The sequence below is a fragment of the Pongo pygmaeus genome, chromosome 9, assembly GCF_028885625.2.
Source record: "Pongo pygmaeus isolate AG05252 chromosome 9, NHGRI_mPonPyg2-v2.0_pri, whole genome shotgun sequence".
Taxonomy (NCBI): Eukaryota; Metazoa; Chordata; class Mammalia; order Primates; family Hominidae; genus Pongo; species Pongo pygmaeus.
In genome coordinates, this window is record NC_072382.2 from 71,829,463 (window position 1) to 71,849,086 (window position 19,624).

Sequence of the window (19,624 nt, forward strand, 5' to 3'; positions counted from 1 at the left end):
ATAAAAACTAAAACCTCAGACACATAGAGGTTCCTGATGATGTATAGTAAAATTCTTTGGTAGTTTGACCAAGGCCAAAACTAAACTGGAATAATGGAAGAGTTATATGAGAGATGTGTAAGTGAAGGTAAGTTATAGATAACTTCTCTAAGAAATTTGGCTATTAATGGGAAGAGACAGAAGGAATATGAGTTTAGACAGATTTATACTGGTTGTTGTCATTGTTGCTTTTAATATGGAAAGGGACTTAAACATGATAAATGCTAGGAATGATTCATTTGAGAGAGTGAGGTTGAATATCCATGAGGGAGAAGAGACAATAATGTAAGTTTCCTAAGTAGTTGGGATGGAAGTGATCCAAAGCAAATTAATAGAAACCTGTATGAGACACAGCTTGATGTCATAATGATTAATAAGGACTTTGTGATACTTATGCTAGCGTAAGGAAATATTTCCTTCTTTGATAAATTTATACCTCTTATGTAGGTATAAATATACCTCTTATGTAAGCATATAGGATGAAGAGCAGACTTTTCTGAGCCCTTCAGTTTTCAGTTATTATTTCCTTTAGTTTTCAATCTATTTATTCAACAACTATGAAATTAGTGTTTTGTTTACAAGCCTAGAATGCTTTAAGAACAACAAAATCATTTTCAGAGACTTGACACAATAGTACTTTATTTTTCACTTATCCAACTGCCTGGTACAAATACAAGTGGGAGTTGCAAATGACAGAGGTTTGGCTCTGCACAGTTTTTTTAGGGATCTAGGCTTCTGGTGATTTACTCTGTGTAACACATAGCTTCCCAAGTCACATTTAATGTCAACATGAAAGGCTGCACATGGGAGGGTTTTATGAGCCAGGTATAGAAATGGCACATGTCACTTCCACTCACATTGGAAGTAATGGCTAGAAATTTAATAATACCCAACTCAAAGAAGGCTGGAAAATTGCCTGGCTATGTGTTCAGGACAGAAGGAATCAGGTTTGGTGAAAAATAACTGGTATCAAGCATAAGCACTATTATGTTCTACACACTTTGCTGGGGCATTCAATGATGAGCAAAGAGCAGTCAATGATGAACAGAGATGACATTTAATAATAAACAGTGCCCTCATGGGCTTACAGTCCAGCAGCAAATACAAGTATTAAATAGGCATTTCCAAACATGATATCCATTACAAAAGGGGATGAAAGCGTGTTATAGGAATCCATATCAGGGAACCTGAGGATTGAAAAAGAAAATGAATCTTACCACATATATGATCACATGTTTTAGCATTTGTAATTTGAGTTTCTTGGTTAAGACTGTTGTCATATCCTGTTGAAGATGAAACCTATTAACCCTTGGTAATAGCCCCTCAGAAGCAAAAATGCCTGATTCCCATGCCTAAGTCAGATTGCTTTCCTGGTCTCAAAGTCCCTGTTCCATACTACACAAAGCCCCAAATAAAGCATGGTCCTGAAGATTCCCTCACTTTCCAGCTACGAGTCACACTCAAAAGGCCAATGTTATCTTCAACACCTGCCATTCCATACTTCCCATCGTAACTGCTGGCTCCCTAACCTCGCTGCCTATCAGAATCACCTATGGAACTTTTAAAAATAAATAACTTGCAATAAGCCCTATGCAGACTTTCTGAATAAGAATCTTCCATAATGGTGAACCTAGAAATCACTTCTCCTTCCAAGACACAGGTAATTGGCAATTGGACCAGGACAATAAGCAATAGCTAGTGGGATTAAAGCCATGAGTTCTGTTGCCAGGAAATTCCTAAATACAACACTGGATGAGTGAGAAGAAATTAAATACCTCCTCTAGAAAATGTAAGACTCTGGAAATCTCTAACCCATGATCCTGTTGGTCTCTTTAACAGTTCTTCCACATCATGTGAGATTGGGCATGAAGTCTTTTTTTTTTTTAATTTTTATACTTGTATGACCCCATTTAATTCACTGATCCCCACTGAACATCAATTTTCCCATGGCTACAATGAGGCTACTAATAATATCTTTGCCTAATTAAAGGGTTGATAAGAAAATTAAATAGGAAAAACAGTGTCCATACGCTGTGAAAACTCTCAGAACAGTCTGTCAACTTTCATTAACGTAGGTAAATGTACTCTTTTCAAGGCTTTACTTCCAATCTTCCCCTTAAGTGCTAGTGTCCAGAGGAAAAATTATTTCTTCTCTGTAGAAGTCATTTTGAAGACAGTCTTTTTCTGAGATCCAATGTGGTTGGGAGTTCTGAAGAGGAAGTTATAGTTTTAAACTAGATTATCTCATTTTATTATATTCTGTGTTTATTTTTCTTTTGCCGTGCCTAGGCCTTTGGCAAATGTTCTCTACATGTACCATTCTATCTCAGAATGCTGTAAACCATCAGTAGAAGCAGTTTAGATTTGGACTGCATGGTAAAATGAAAAGTAATAACCATCCAACCACAACCTAGTCAGGGTATTAATAATTATATGTAGCAAGAAAACAAAGAAGAAAATAATATTGAAAAAAATGGAGATTCCCCAACCAGTTTCATATTTGAAGGATCTGAGTTGTATTTTTATTAAGGAAATTTTTTTTCTGAATACTGTCTTCCAAAATGTTGACATTAAAATCTGAATCAGAGGACTCTGAATGGAAAAGAAGTTTGATCACTGACACCTAGGGCTCTGAAGCATGTGTGGCCACATGGAAAAGTCGAAGGATGCGCTGTCGAATCTCCTTTGTCTTCACTCCATAGACAATTGGGTTGAGCACAGGAGGAACCAGCAGATAGATATTGGCCAAGATGACGGGCAGGGGAGAGTCACGCCGCTTGCTAAAGCGATGCACCATAGACAATCCAATGAAAGGTACATAGAATACGAACACAGCACACACATGAGAGACACAAGTGCCAAATGCCTTGGCCTGGGCTTCACGTGTCAAGCCCAATACAGTCTTAAGAATAAGCAGATATGAGAAGGAGATGAGAAGTGAGTCCAGGCCAATGGCAGAGATGATGACGATAAGGCCATAGACAACATTGACCCGGATATCATCACAGGCCAGCTTCATGACATCTTGGTGTAGGCAGTAGGAATGGGAAAGGATATTGGAGCGGCAGAAGGGCAGCTGCTTGATGAAGACAGGAAGGGGTGCCATCAGTGCAGCCCCCCGCACCACAGCAGCCACACCAATTTTGGTGACACGAGGCAATGTAAGTACTGTGGCATGGCGCAGTGGGTGACAGATGGCCACATAGCGGTCAAAAGCCATGGCCAGCAGTACTGTGGATTCCATGCCAGATAAGGAGTGGATGGCAAACATCTGTAGCAGACAAGCATCAAACTGGATGGTAGTGGAATTGAACCAGAAGATGGCCAGCATTTTGGGCATGGATGAGGTGGAGATGAGGATGTCAATGCCTGAAAGCATGCAAAGAAATATATACATGGGCTCATGCAGGCTGTGCTCAGTCCGCACAATGTAGATGATTGTCAAGTTACCTAGCACGGCAATAAGGTAGAGAGAGCACAATGGGAAGGCCAACCAGAACTGAGCCTCTTCCAAACCAGGGAGGCCTATTAGGATGAAGTATGTAGCACTAGATTCATTGCCATTGGGATCCACCATCATGAAGAAGCTGAACTGTGACCAGCACCAGGCAGGTAGAGGCTGGAATGCAAAGATAAGCCATTGTCAGATCCATAAGAATCCCAATACCTAACACCTCACTCTATCCTGACGTCCTGTTCTCTAACTCAAACTCTAATTCCATTTCTTATGCAAATTCTAATCATATTCTAAATGCAATCTCACATAATCTAACATAATTCAAGAACCAGACACAAATTCATCCAGTCCTACTTACTAACCCCATCTGTATTGTTAATCCTGACAGCAAGTGAAAGACTAAGACAAAAATTTTAAGCATATTCCAAATCATTTAGTTCTCCAAAGAAAGGATACTGGCTGAATATAAAAGAATCTTAGGTGATAAAAATATCTCACCATTTCCCCTATCCTAGCTTACCTTTATGCTTCCCTATGCTTAATACTAACTGCAATTCTAAGCATATCATTAGACTATCTTTAAGAAAAAATTCCAGTCCAAGTGTAACAACACTAGTAGTAACAGATTAATATTGAAACCTAACCCCATCATTAATCTAATGATCTCCCCAATTCTAAACTTAACCCTAACTTTAACATAACTTAATATTTGACCTTTTAATAACCATTTCAATCTTAAAGATCAAATTGTTGATATTCAAGTCACAATTCATATTCTATTATGATAAACTGTAATCCAATAAAAAACTGACACTAAATTAATCCTGAAGTCTAACTCTACATTACCTTCTTTTCCAAATGACCACCAAAAGCTTTACACTTGTCCAGACTACTCTGTTTATTTCAAATAAAGAATGATGGCTATAGTGGATACCATTGGTGTCCCAGCCAGACCCCATTCACAAAGCCAATGTAACCATCTCCCATCTGCACTGAGCATTGAGTGCTAAGGGCTCACAGCTCCCCTTCTTTCCAGAGGATTGTCCTAGGTCAAATGGGAGGCACCTCACCCAGAAAGGTTACACTGTGCCCCCATGATGCACATCTAGAGGCCAGTGGCTGCCTGACATAAGGGTTACCAAAGGCGAGCCCCATTGCCTCTGGGTGCAACAAACACTTTGAGGCAATTTGTACTTCAGAGTTTCCCAACGAACCAGCCTGAGGCTTGTCTCCAGCTGATATCACAGCCCTGCTTAGCTTTCTTCCCCTGCCTTACCAGGATTCCCTCCTTCTTCTTCTCATGGCCATGTACTCCCTCAATATGTCATTTGGACAAGAACCCCCACCTCAGGCTCTGCTTCTAGGAGACCCACCCAATCTAAGAAAGTGAGATTGATACAATTAGAATACTAACCCTGAGGGGTGATGGCATTAGAAGCACTGGAGGCATAATCAATCCTATAGCAGAATTCAGCCTGCAAACGAACTGAATCTGACTACAAAAATGATTTGATATTACTGAGGTGGAAAATGTCAGACTTGGGTCATCTCAGATTGTATGTCTCTGTTAAGAGTGAACTGATTCCCTCCCTCCCTCCTTTTCTTTCCTCCATCTACAAATATTCATGTGCTCCTACTATAGAGTAGCTCTTATCTTAAATGCTTGAAACCAGAAGTGTTTCCGATTTGGGATTTTTTTGGGGGGGAATATTTGCATTATACATACCCAGATCAACATCCCTAAGGCAAAAATCCGAAATTTGAAATACTCCAGTGAGCATTCTCTTTGAGCATCATGTTGGTGCTCCAAAAGTTTCAGATTTTGGAGCATTTCAGATTTTGGAGCATTTCAGATTTTGGATGTTTGGATTAGGGATACTCAACCTGTATTTATTAGATCATGTGTATTGTAGTTTTTATATAGATTTGGCCCTTGAATGTTTGAGAGCTGGGGTAGGGGTTTCTGCACGGATTACCAGAAAGCAGCTGAGTATAAGTCAGAATTCATGGCCAGCATCAGGAGAGGTCCCATGGGTTCAGGGTGTGTCACAAATCTTTGTACCAGCATCAAGCGGTCACCCAGAGGTTTCCTCAGACCAGACAGAAATTAGTGGGAAAACAATGGGAGCATGAATAGTAGAACAGAGGGTGAGAGAGTTTAATTCAATCTGCTGGGAAGGGAAGGTTTAAGGCAGAGAAACCATATTTAACCTAGAACTTCAGGCAAAGGGCCAAAGTCATCAACGTCCCTTCTCGCTGCTGCAGCTTCTCTGCAGCATGTGGCACCGGGAGCAGTTTCCTCCTTCTTAGAGCTTCTCCCTCTCCTTCCTGCTGTTCCTCAGCTCTCTCTAATCACTAATTATTGGTTTCGTTTCTGGATTTTCACTCTCCTCTCCAAAATTGTATCTTCGGTGCTCTTCCTGTTCTACATTCTCTTCCTGGGCCATCTCATCCCCTTCAGTAAATCCATTTTTGTTGTACAAACAATTGATCCCCAAACCTATTTAATGAACCCTGAATTCTCTTTTGTAATCCAGATTCATAATTCTGAAGACTTACTAAAAGGGTTCACCTAATCATCTTTCAAGCACATCAAACTCTCCATGTTCAAAAAACAAACTCTTTCAGAGGCAGTATTATATAGCCATTGAAACTATGATCTTTGAACTCTTACATTCTAAACCCAGTCTAAAACCTCTAGAGCTGTGTGATCTGCGGTAAATCATTTAACCTTTCTAAGCCTCAGCATCCTCATCATTAAAATGATTATAAGAGTCCCTGGCTAATAGGGGGTCAATGTGAAGATTAAATGAGATGATAAATGTAAAGCACTTAACACAATACCTCACACATAGTAAGTATGCAAAAAATAATATCTGTTGCTGTTAACCATTTTCCTCCAGTGTTTCTTTTTTTCTGTTATGGTGGCCTGAACCATCATACAAACCAGGTTCTCTGATCCTGACTGCCACGTCTCTATGGTAACCTTCCTCATCCACAAAGTCCCAACAATCTAATCAGATGAAACCAGCTCGCTCCCTATTATTTTTAAAAATACCCTTGAAACTCCAAATTGATTCTAGAATAAAGACTAAACTTCTTATGACATGGCTAAAGGTCTGTCTTTCATCACCCGGGCCTGGGTTCCTCCCTCACCACTCCTCACCATGATCCCTATGATCTAGCCACGTTGGAGTTCATGCTATTTCACAAATATAGCCTTGATTCCCATGACTCTGTGTCTTTCCGTCTTTTTTTACTTCTCATCCCCTTGTCAAGAAAAACTGTGCCTCCGAGATCTTCCTCCTTGACTTCCCGCACTCATTGTTCACATCCTGGCTTACTGTCTCTCTCCTATACTACTTCTCCTAAGCCTCTTTTACCTAAGCATAATTAAATGCTTACTGTTCTGTGCTCAAAAAGAACATTATTTAGGTCTTTTTAAAGTATTTACCCTCTTGATAAGAGTAACTATAATTATTGCTATATTTTCCCCTGAATTATGAGCTCCTGAACACCAGGAACCTTATTATATTTATTAATTGTTTAGTTAATGCTTTGGAAGATGAAAATGAGTTTTATCAACAGGAGAGTCTCTTAGTATATATCTAGTGAGGGTAACACAGCCAAGAGCATAGTTAAGACTGCCTGTTATCCATACTAGACAGACTTTTGAGAAGGATGAGATGATGTTTGGAAGGTCAGTGCAGAGTAATCTTAATTTTGTAAAAATAATCTTTAGGGTCAAACAGAAAAGTCTTTCTTACCCGAGGAGCCAGAGGGCCAGAGAAATATATATTAAAAAAAAAGAGCAGCTGCAAGGTCTTGGTCCTAATAAATGCAAAGTGGACATGCAGCACAATTTGTGCCTACGAGCAGGATAGACATAAGATCCCTCACCTGGAAACACTGGCAAGAAGGTTCTGGTACTCCAGAGGGTCAGATATCCATGCTATCCATCAGTTTTACATGAATAGATATGGCAGAGCAGGTTGATACTCAGGATTAAAAAAATGTGCTGTCTTAGGAAACACACTGGGAAAGAACTCTGGCTGGGCATATGCAACACTATTGCCTATGAAGGTAAAGTGATGTGGTGAGCAGAATCCTGGGGCTTAGAACACAAGTCTTTGCGCTAAATAAATGCAGTGAATAATAATAACTGCATAGTGCTGCTGTGAAATTGTATGAGATAAGGCATGTCTAAAGGAATTGTCAAAACCAAATCGGAGTACACATAGTGCATTGTTTTCCACAAAAATGGGCAACAAGGTCTCTGAAAATGTATGAAATTGCATATACTTTTCAATTCCCCAAATTTGTCACCTTAATCACCACTCGGCCTCTATGTACACACTCATACACACACATATTTACTAGCAGTCAATTTCTCACAATAGCAAGACTGGGCACTGATACAAAGATACCAGAAATCAACAAAAGGAAGATTCAGCTCGCCTGGGAGGGAGGTGCCTAGGCAGTATAAAATGGGCAGCTATCGCTGGGGCTAAAATATCAGCCTGGACCCCAGAAGACTACAGCAGGAGAGAAATGAACGGATGGAGAAGGAGCCAGCCAGAGAGCTCAAGTGCCACCGTTCAGACTGGCCGGCCCTGAAGTGTCCCAATGTTCAACAGTCCCTCCACAAGACAGGCAGAGGGACCAGATGACTTCCAGATGGCCTTCCAGCTTGAGCAGCTGTTAGTAATTAAAACTCAGTGAGATGGTTTTGAGTTCTGGAGGAACTTGGAACTAAATTATTTTGAAAATAAGGCACAATCAAGAAAAAATAAACTAACAAAGCATTTTTTTTTTTTTTTTAGAAAGCCCACACACTGCTCTAATCCCCAAGGAAGAGCCCTGTGCTGAGATTTTCTGTGAATAAGTTGAACTATCTTAGCAAGTTCCAGGAATGTTTCTTCAGGAACTATGAAGGACATCTTAACCTTTTCTCAGGAATAGGGGAACAGGAGCTCCCAACTGTAAAGACTGGAAATCCAAGTGGAGGCCTTCAGCCCTCTCCCTTCCTTCCCCCGGGCTTCAGAACTCTGTCTCCTAATGCCAGCCCAGCCCCCCTCACCAGCCCATCCTCACATTCTTCCCTAGAACTCTTTCTCATAGACCCATGAAAAAGCAGTCAGAGAGATAAACCAGACAGCAGGAGAGAAATGAAGGGATGGAGAGGGAACCAGCCAGAGGGCCCAAGTGCCACCCTTCAGACTGGCCAGCCCTGAAGCATCCCAATGTTCCACAGTCCCTCCACAAGACAGGCAGAGGGACCAGATGACTTCCAGATGGCCTTCCAGCTTGAGCAGCTGTTCATAATTAGAACTTAGTGAGATGGTACTCCAAAGGTGTACCATTAGCCTATTAGCCCTATCTCTTCTGACCCAAGAGAACAATGAGGTCACCTTTAACCCTGATTTTGTTGTTTTTATAATATGAACATAGATTATTGAGCACCTACAAAATGACAGAAACTATACAGTGCCATCTGTATAAATATTATCTCTAATCTGGGAACAGCTCTGCAGAAGGTGAGGGTGTTTAATTCAATCTGCTGGGAAGGGAAAGTTTAAGGCAGAGAAACTGATTTAACCTAGAACTTCAGGCAAAGGGGCCAAAGTCATCAACATCCCTTCTTGCTGCACCATGGATCCTCTCTATATTATGGGTGAGTACTATGGATCCTTTCTATATTATGGGTGAGAAAACTGAGGCTCCAAGACATTAAATAACATAACCAAAGTTTAACAGGTGACTGGCAATGCAGAAACTTAACCTAGATAGTCTCATACCAAGGCCTATACACTTTCCCTCATTCTAGGCTGCCTTTAATTTTGCCACACCTTCTGAAAGCTAATAAAATCCACCCAAAAGGCAAGGTATAAGAAGGGCTTGGTAAGTAGCACAGCTGCCCTGGGTATACTCTTAGAAGGGAAACCAAGAGGGCTGCAAAGAAGACTCTTCTGCACTGGAACTTGGGACACTCACCTCCTCTTTCAGCCCTAATTCCAAAGGCTGTGACATGGGTAGGCCCCACAATGGAGATTAAAAGGCTTGTCCTCTACCAAGTATTTCCTTATTATCTAATTAGAGCCTCTCATCCACCTGTCAAGCAGATATCATTAATCCCATTTGACAGATAAGGATGTTGAGGGTTAGTTAGAGCCCTTAGTGCTAAATTCATTGCTTTACAATATGCCAAGCTACTGCCCTACCCCTCTCCATGTCTCCTTAAGAAGGGACTTCGCTTTGTAAGCACTATTTCAATATTAATCTCTCAGGAATCCAACACTGACGAACCATGAGTCCAGAGGCCCCTCTTGGACTCAGGACACATGACCAGCTCTCCCCACTTAGGTTCAGTGTGGAAGGAGAACATGGAGGAGATTCATTGTCACTGTCATTATCTGGGCTAAACACACAGAATGTTTCATGCCCAGAGCAATGGAGTGGGGGCCTCTGGCGCTGCTGTCAGCCTCTGGGAATATTTAGAAAAGAATGTCCTTGGAGAGAAGCCCAGACATACCTGGGAGCCTCTGGCTCCTCGTCCCAAGCACAGAGAGGGAAGGCAGACCTCAGGCGCAATGCTGTGGCTGGCAAGGACTGAAGGAGCTTGTCACTTGATTCTTAAATAGAGTCCCTTCCCTAACACTTAGTGAGGGTAGTAGCCCCAGAATTACTTCCACTCAAATTATCTGCATCCACTGTGCCCCACACCTTACTTGTATTTAATAAAGCAGATGAACCCTTACAAGGTGTTGGCCACTCTTCTTAAAATGGCCAAGATGAAAATGGAAAGATGAGAGAGAGCAATTTCTAACTTCCAAAAAGCAAAGTGAGCCCTCACCCCACCCTGCTCACTCAAGTCAGCCTGACCACCTAAAATCACCCCTAGGCAGAGTTCCTAGGTTTCAGGTCTCTGCTCCTCCACTTCCTGAGTAGGACCAGATAAGTGTTCTAAAGATCTGCAAAGCTGTGCCTAGTTACCAGTTCCTTTTAGAGCTACTCTGGCTGCAAGCAAATGTAAGGCAAGGGAAATGCCCAAAGTGGGATTTTGATCAGTGTATTCATTTTTTCAACAATCATTGATGGACTTCTGTGCCAGACTCTGCTGAGTACCAGAGATATCGTTCCAGCCTTCCAAGGATGGGGAGAAATTGAGACAAATATGCAGCCATCACAGCACATTATGATAAATTCTGGGACAAGGGTAAGCAAAAGGGCCTCAGAAGCAAAGACAACAATAGCTCAGCAAGCTTTTTAGGCTCCAAGGGCTTCCCTGAGGAGATGACATTTAAGTCATGGTGATGGCAGGACCTGCTGCAGGCAGGTAATGGGGCAGCTGCACAGGCAGTTAATGGGGTGGGGCACAGCAGCATTCAGTTAGACAACAAAAACATATTGAGTGTCAAAAACTGGAGATGAAACAGTAGATAAATCAGACAAGATGATGGCTTTTAGGGAGCTCATATAACATGAGGCCAATAATGAGAAGTAAACAAAATTTCAGATGAAGATAAGGGCATGAAAGAAAGACAGAGTGATAGGGCAGAGGAAGATGGGTGCAGGACACTCATACTGGAGACAGGGGTCAGAAAAATCCTCTCTTAAGGATGTGACATGTGATGAGAAAACACTAGCCATTCTAAGATCCAGGGAAAGTGCATTCCAACCGTGGGAGACAGCAAGAGAAAAGGGTCCCCCAGCAAGAATGATATTGGGGGATTCATGGAACAAAAGGAAGGTCAAGGTGGCCAGAGCATCAAGAGCACAAGAGAGTTTGAGAAGATGAGGTGAGAGGAGGGCAAGGACCTCATCAGGTAAGAGTTTCTTGCAGGGTATGGCAAGGAGCTTTGGTTTAATTCTGAGTGACTTGGGGGAATTTCGGCAACAGACCTGATCTAGTTTGTTTTTAAAAATACATCCTGGCTAATACAAAGAGCCAGAGAGAAAGAGAACAGACCTTGTTCGGAATGCTGAAAGTGACTTAGTGTAGCTAGAGTAAAGAGTACAAGGCAAGGGGTGCTGCCGTGTGGACACTAATCTACTTTTTAAATGGGCTGAAGACTGAACCCTGATCTAGACACAGACCAAGCTAAGATCGGAGCCCCAGGAAGATTACTAAGTCCCAGTCTCAGCCACAGCCTGACTCCTGATGTACAGCATAGAATGAACCCAACCTCACTCAGAGCCCCACTTCCACCCCAGCTGCAGCCTCATCCCCAGTCATAGACTGAGCTTCAACCACGTTCACCCTGTTCACACACCAAACCCCAACCCAACCCCAATGCAGCCCCAGTCTAACCCCAGCCCAGCCTGTCCTCTGTCCTCATTCACATCAGCCCCTGCCAGCCTCTAGATGGGCATACTAGTAAACTAATCACTGAAAAACTGCTTGAAAACTACCCTTAGGCTACCTCCAACACCCACATGCTTCTGTTCATCACACAAACATAGAGATCACTAAGGCTGCCTGTCCTTTGAGTCAGGGGCTTCCTACACATCTCCCACTTCTGGTTCTTCACAGCCTGGCTTCTCATGCACTCAGCAAGTCTAACAGGAGACCCCTAGCTGCAAGTAACCCATGCACCTAGACATGCCCCTGGCCTCCTGCACTCACCTCAACTGTATGGAAGGAACGTGTGACCCCCTTTGTCCAGTCTTCCTCCAGAAGAGGTCTGGCAGGCTGCACTGAAATACAGCCTCTCTGTCTCCGCCTACTCCCTTGGACCTCCCTGGTCAGGGTTATTTATTCTCTGCCTTACCCCCTCCCTCCTTCTGCTTCTTCCTGCAGGGTGGGGCAGAATGCTGTCCAAAGGATACATCAGCAGGTACCCCTCACTAGCCCACTGCAGTTCTGGACTGCTTCTCAGCTTCTGTGCCCTGGGAGGATATGCCTGGGGGTATGGGGAGGAGAGGCAATGGGGAAAGGGGTCTCTAGAGTCCTCCCCTAATGGGCTGCTGGGATCCTCATGCGAACTCCCAATGTGAAGTTAGATAGGAAAAGTGAGTAGAAAAAAGCTAAAAGAAACTCATTAGTGTAGTCTTCGTGACGGTCTTTATCCAAGTCTCTTCTCAGGTTTATCAAACTCAAACAGGAGAATGGCATAGGAAGTTTGCAGAGACACTCCACGGTTAAGTGTCAGCCCATTTCCATCCTGAAGTGTTCTTTCTGTCCTGCCTTCTCTCCTTTGGGGGACACTGTTTAGGTCCTTGCTGAGCGTGCAATTCACTGGGTCCATCCTCCTTTTCCCAAAGCCCTAGGGCTACATCTTTTTTTTTGTCTCCCAGGCTCTGGTCCCTGTGTCTGGCTAACTTATAACCAAGGTCCCCAGGGACAGTGCCTCTGCCATCCACTCTCTGGCCTTGGATTACTGAACTTCTGGCTGAGGACAGAGAACGTGGTTTCTTTAACCCTCCCTACCCCCAACACCAGCCATGTAAGACCAATGACATCTGGTTTCTCTCTTAAGGGCAAAAATAGTCAGAGAACATTTTAGAGAGTTAGAGAACAATTTGAATGTAAAACTAAATATCTTGTATTTTGAAATAAGTAAAAACTACATCTATAAATAGAACAACATGATTTTTAGTTGGTCTCCCCTTATTTTTTACTGATCAGTTTCACAACTGTAAGTTTTAAATCCAGAACACAGGACATGCTAAATCAAGCTATGCTAAAATAGATAATGGCAAATCAGACCATTCTAACTCAGACCACATCAAAATTACTGGTGACAACAGTTTCTGGTGCCTACAGAGCATGCAGCCTGACACTTGCTATCAGAACCCTGGAGCCATCTCTGCTGCCTCCATTAACCTCATTAACTTAGACATGGCAAAGACTTTAAAAAATACCAAAGGGACTTCTACTTCCATCCAATATGGAGTAACAGTGAGACATGTGGAAGGACAGTGAGACATGAGATAAGGTGAATAATGAGGTGACTGCTACAGTTTTTTCAGCTTCCTGCCTTAAGGGAGTTTCCATGCGGCAACGGAAGGGAGACTGACTGGCTTCCCCTCCACCCTTGCTTTCCCAGAGGGATTAGGAGAAACTCCCTACAACTAAGGCTTTTTTTTTTTTTTTTTTTTTTTGAGACAGAGTCTCGCTCTGTCACCAGGCTGGAGTGCAGTGGCATGATCTTAGCTCACTGCAACCTCTACCTCCTGGGTTCAAGTGATTCTCCTGCCTCAGCCTCCCAACTAGCCGGGACTACAGGCACGCGCGACCACACCCGACTAATTGTTGTATTTTTAGTAGAGATGGGGAACCGAGGCCTTTTATACATGTTTGGCAGACAAGCCAAAAAGGGAAGGGAGAGGTGAGGATACCATGACCTGCTATTGAGGCAGGAGGGCAGGGTTTAGGGAGGCCAGTGTCTCAGATAGCAGAGGTAGGAAAGGTAGGAAGAGGTAACAAAAGCCATTGAAATCCTTGTGTTCACGATGAAGAAGGTGTGGTCTGGCCTGTGAAAAGGTGGAGCAAGGAAGCACCATGTTTCCTTTCATTCCCACAGACTGAGCTATCACCCAGGCTGACCCCAGGCCGAGAAACTGGGCATCTTAGAGTCATGTCACTCAACTTTGGAAATTATTTCTGCTGCTCACAGCCAGACTTCTTCAATCTCCCTCCTCCATTCCAAGATACATACAGACACCACAGGTCAATCAATGCTCAGAAATACAGATGCTGTTCCCACTCCTGTGTCACATACACACCAAACACACAAAGAAAGTTTGCCTTAAAACATATATACCAGACGTATGCACGAAAATACCATCAGCACCAACAATATGCACACAGAATTCAGACATACATTTCACCGACTTACAACTGATAACACATATACTGCACAAAATGGTTTTACATCACAAATGTTATGCACAGTAGACATATGCCCAAACACGCTAAAAGATACAGGCATCCCAATACTACACATTCCACACACTCATGCACCACATTCACATATTACAAATATGAAGAAAAGGTAGAGGCAGCATTCTTACCAGATACACATAAAGGTACTGCCCACCATACAGATACAGACAGCAGCATTCTCACATAGACACATATCATATACCAACTAACAGATACCACAGAAATACAAATGCACAATCAGAGACATGACTCATGAAACATACACGTGCCAGGACATAGCTACCACACTCACTAGGACACAGCCAGTACGTATTCCATGTGTGCACCCTCTCTCTCACATATACACACACTGAAAAGCACATGTGTCCACATAAACACACCCACACATTCACACCCACAACCAGAATACATGGCACCCTTATGGACAAATAGTCATATAGAACCACACAGATGCAAATTGGCAGATTTGTGAAATCTGCCAACACATCCTCCTGCATACAGAAACTTCCACATCGCATGTGAGCTGCCTCTTGTCGTGTTGCTGTCTCTACAGTTACTATTCCCCAAATACCTTCATTAACCCCTGATTATGGCTGGGTAACCACTTTAGGGTATTTGCAATAACTTTTATAGACCATGCAAATTCACCAACATGGGTACATGGGGGCAAGAACATTAAAATCATACTTCAAGACTGGAATGAACCATGAGGTGTGATCTTTACAGCCTCCCCATGTCAAAACTAGATGTATTTTCTAGCTGAGAGAGAAGGAGAAGGCAAGACCACCATAGCAGAGGGACTAGTGCAGTCATTCTCCAGGATGTCCAGACAGGGTCATAAGTTCAGTACTGACACATTCCTGGAGATAGAATACATGATCTACTTAAATTGCTGGAAGAAGACAGCACAATAGATTTGATGCTTTAATCACCAAGGCATTCAATAAGATCCTAATATTCCCATCTTCCATAGTAGTAGTAGAAGTGAGACACTAAGGTGTCTCACTTGCCACCTTGTGAGAACATACGGAGGACCCTTGAATGGATCTCTTTGGTCTTGGCTCCATAGACAAGGGGGTTGACTACTGGTGGTAGCAGCAAGTAGGTATTAGCCATAACCACATGGAGCAGGGAGGTGGGACCACCCAGCCTATGCACCACCGAGAGCCCAATGAGGGGTACACAGAAGACCAGAACAGCACAGAGGTGGGAGATGCAGGTGTTGAAAGCCTTGAGTGCTGCCCCCCGAGAGGACAGCTCCAAAACAGCCCACAGGATGAGGATATATGAGAAGCCAATGAAGACAGAGTCCACACCCATGACTGAGAGGATGATGAAGAGTCCATAAACTACATTGACCCTGGTGTCAGTACAGGACAGCTTCATAATATCTTGGTGCAGACAGAAGGAGTGTGTGACAGTATGTGTTCGACAGTAGGACAACCGCTTCAGGATGAAGTGCAATGGGAAGAAAAATACAAACCCCCTGGTCAGGGCAGCTAGTCCAATCTTGGCCACAGTACACCCTGTCAGCACAGAAGCATGGCGCAATGGGTGGCAAATGGCCACAAAGCGGTCAAAAGCCATGGCCAGCAGGACAGCTGACTCCATGGCTGACAGAGCATGGATAAGGAACATCTGGGCCAGGCAAATGTTGAACTCGATCTCCTGGATGCCCATCAGGAAAAGACTGGCCATCTTGGGCATGGTGATAGAGGAGAGGACTAGGTCAACGGTGGAAAGCATGGCCAGGAAGAGGTACATGGGCTCATGCAGACGCCTCTCCACATGAATGATGAGGACAATGGTCAGGTTACCCAGGGTGGCCAAGGCATACATAAAACACAGTGGGAAAGCCAGCCAAAAGTGTATGGTAGGCCCCAGGCCAGGGATACCCACCAGAAGGAAGTATGCTGGGTGGACCAGAGTTCTATTTGAAGTGGCTATGACAGGGACCAAGAGCTGGGGCTTCTGCATCCCAAATCCAGGGTCTAGGAAAGGGAAAAGTAGAAACATCATTTAGTTGTGGCTCAGAGGAGAGAAAGGACTAATGAGGAAAAGGCATTGGAGTGGTGACAGTAACAAACAGGACTAAGTCATCCTAGTAATTCTGAACCCTAGTCTCTCTCTGCTCTGATTCTCCTTATATACAACTTCCTGAACATCTTGAGCCTTATCCTGACCCTCCAAGTCCCCAGTGCTGCACAAGCAGATTCTATTACTGTCCCATGAATCTCAGTGTGTGAAGACCCACTCATAAAACATGTAAGACAGTCCTGCATCTTCAGAGCTGATGTTGCTGCCCAGGGCACTGCTCTTAGCCTTTTCCCATCAGAGTAGACTTGCAGGATTGCTCAGAATGGTCCACACTAACCAGCTCTTCTGATGTATGCTGGGGTTAGGGTGGGTCTGGGTTCATATTTAGAGGCTCAGTCTATAGCTGCCTTTAAGACCTACTATAATCTAATTTAAGATAGGGAGCAGGGGCTCAGTCTGGGATGAGATTTCAAGAGAGGTTTGTGTTTAGGCCTGAATACCATTTCTCAAACTTTCCTGATAGAAACATCTAAAGTAATTGAAAACACCATCCCTCCAGGTCCTGCTCCAGGCCCAGAAAATCAGAATTGCCAGGGCAGGGTTTTGGAAATCTTTTTAAAAAACAATAAGCCCCGCCGGGTACAGTGGCTCACACCTGTAATCCCAGCACTTTGGGAGGCCGAGGTGGGCGGACCACAAGGTCAGGGGTTCGAGACCAGCCAGGCCAACATGGTGAAACCCTGCTTCTATTAAAAATGCAAAAGTTAGCCAGGTGTGGTGGAGCGCACCTGTAATCTCAGCTACTCAGGAGGCTGAGGCAGGAGAATCGTTTGAACCTGGGCGGCAGAGGCTGCAGTGAGCCGAGATCACCCCCACTGCATTCCAGCCTGGGTGACACAGCGAGACTCCAACTCAAAAAACAAAACAAAACAAACAAACAAAAAACAATAAGCCCCTTTCCCCTAGGAAATTTGTGCTTTAAGTCAGAGAACTTTGGGGAAAGTTGTTCTGGTGTTCTTGGGGGCAGGGAGGTGAATGAAGAGGGACTATCATTTCCATTTCCAGCTCCCAAACGAACAATAAACAGCATCTGCCATCAGGATCTCTCAAGCCCCAGGTGAGAGTCAGTCCCAGCTTATGCTCAGCAAGAGGTGCATGTCATGGAAATTAGATGCAGCTGAGACATGAACAGAAAATCAGCCAGTGCTGCTGCTGTTACTCCACAGTGTTCACAGGCACACTCCTTCCTCCACCTACTCTCCCTGGTGATCACACAACGTCCCAGGCTCAACTTCTTTCTCTCCACAGGCCACACTGTTCTAAGCCTGTGTCCTGAGATTCAGCCATATAACCTACGGCCTCCTTGATATTTCTACCTGGATAGCCTATGGGCCTCCCACTCATCTTGCCTCTAACAGGGACCCCTTCCAAACCTGTTCCTGATCTCAGAGAATGCTACTGCATTCATTGAGGACCCACATCACCCAAGTCAGGGCAGCTGGTCTCATCTTGACCCCTCTCCTCTTTCACCCCCACATGCAATTCAACTTTTCCAATTAATTATTGGGGCCGTTCCTCTTAATACACCTCCTCCCAACTTCATCATATTATCCACTCTGCCCTGATTATAAAAAGAGCCTTCCAACTTACCTCCCTGCCTCCAAACCTAGTCTATTCCAAACCACCTTCCACACCACTGCCATCTAAACAGCAAAACTGGACACCTCGGGCTCCTGCTGAGCAAGTTAGGAGTGATTCCCATAGCCTTCCAGATAAAGTGAGAACTAGTAACTCCACAGTATGCAGACAAGGCCCTTCACAGTGTTCCTCTAACTCAACTTTCCAGCCCAGCTTCAGTTTCCTTCTTCATCACCAATCACCACCAACACCACCACCACCACAACACACACGTGCACATACACACACACGTACACACTCACACACATTTTTTTCCTGGTAAAGTAATTCCCCTTGCCTTGCTTAAGTGAAGAGTAGGAGGCAGGAACTGAGGAGTCCTGTCCTGGGACAAAGATAGGCAAAGCTTGGAACGGGTCTCACAGGCTTGAAGAAATTCCTCTGTGTAGGAACAAGGTCCAGGAACCGGGATACTGTGATCTGGAAAAGGTGTACACTGAAAGACCTCTCCAAGCAGCCAAACTGACTGATCAAGTCCCGGCTTCCTTATGCAATGAGCCTTCTTTGCCTGTCTCTGCGCACCTTCCCGTTGCCTAACCTCCCTGGGCTGAGCCTGGTACACTCACCACCAATGCTTCCCCAGCGCATGGAGGCCGCCCAATTATAGCTTCTCTGGGGCCCCTCAGGAGTGTGTGGAGTGATGGAGAGTGAACGAGTAGGGTCTCCCTGGCACTGACGCTCTGCTCAGACGCCCAAGGAAAGCTGAGCCCTGACTCCTGCCCAAAGGGACTGAGCTCTGTCACTATCCCTCTGAGCCCAGCTCAAGAGACTAGAGGGAGGCTGTGTCGCGGGGTGGAAAGGAGAAGAGGAATAACGGGGCTAGAAGAGATGACCTGCTGGAATCGAGGGGTGGGCACTCAGCAGAAAGCACGCAGGGATACCGCTCCGAACATACTAGCTACCCAAGGGGATCGAAGCTGTGTCAGGGACTCTCGCTTCTTCATGCTGCCACCTTGTGGTCGCATAGGGGATCTTCAGCCCCGTGGCCGTCCCTGAGCAATGGCTCTGAGGATGATGCCTTTAAGAACCAAGGACCCAACTGACTCTAGCATCTGAGCTCTTTCCACTACTCTACCCTGCCCCTTAGCTCTCCCTCTCACCCTCTCAAGCCCACCCTTTCTTCCTTGGGTCTCTAATCATAGATGTCCTGTCCCTCCAGAAATGAGACCGTGTGGCATATTTGTTTGAACATGGGGCTCTAGAAGGAAACAGACTTGGGTCCGCCCATTTATTAATAGTATGACTACTATAAGCATTTAATGTGAAAGCATTTAATGTGAAAAACAAAATGAGATACTAGCAAGTCTCCAGTGAATGTATGTGTTCATTATTATTAGTCAAAACAACTGGAACAGCCAAGGACGTGGAAATCCAGTAGACAGTGCCACAAAAGAGAGAAGAAAAAATATATTGAGAAGGAAGATTGGTCAGCAGTTCAGAAAGCTGCTGAGAGATCAAGCAGTGAAAAGACTGAAATCAAAGGTCACTGGCTACCTGGATAACAGGGT

General features: G+C 44.2%; 2 protein-coding genes across 2 annotated transcripts; both read right to left on the reverse strand.

The window, feature by feature from the left end:
* Positions 1-650: 650 nt before the first annotated feature.
* On the reverse strand, positions 651-12,171 carry LOC129008286 (olfactory receptor 51E1). The gene is made up of 2 exons (XM_054440314.2): positions 12,123-12,171; positions 651-3,658 (listed from the first exon to the last, which is right to left on the reverse strand). Exon 2 carries the CDS (start codon positions 3,617-3,619, stop codon positions 2,663-2,665), a length of 957 nt encoding a protein of 318 aa, XP_054296289.1. The 5' UTR covers positions 3,620-3,658; positions 12,123-12,171; the 3' UTR covers positions 651-2,662.
* A 922-nt stretch (positions 12,172-13,093) lies between these two features.
* LOC129008287 (olfactory receptor 51D1) lies at positions 13,094-18,672 on the reverse strand. Its single transcript, XM_054440315.2, has 2 exons — positions 18,397-18,672; positions 13,094-16,375 (listed from the first exon to the last, which is right to left on the reverse strand). The coding sequence occupies exon 2, from the start codon at positions 16,359-16,361 to the stop codon at positions 15,387-15,389; it is 975 nt and encodes a 324-aa protein (XP_054296290.1). The 5' UTR covers positions 16,362-16,375; positions 18,397-18,672; the 3' UTR covers positions 13,094-15,386.
* Positions 18,673-19,624: the final 952 nt, after the last annotated feature.

What these genes read in the sequence shown, in the direction of transcription:
- LOC129008286 (XM_054440314.2), bottom strand. Translation starts at nt 3,619, where the DNA reads ATGATGGTGGATCCCAATGGCAATGAATCTAGTGCTACATACTTCATC.
- LOC129008287 (XM_054440315.2), bottom strand. Translation starts at nt 16,361, where the DNA reads ATGCAGAAGCCCCAGCTCTTGGTCCCTGTCATAGCCACTTCAAATAGA.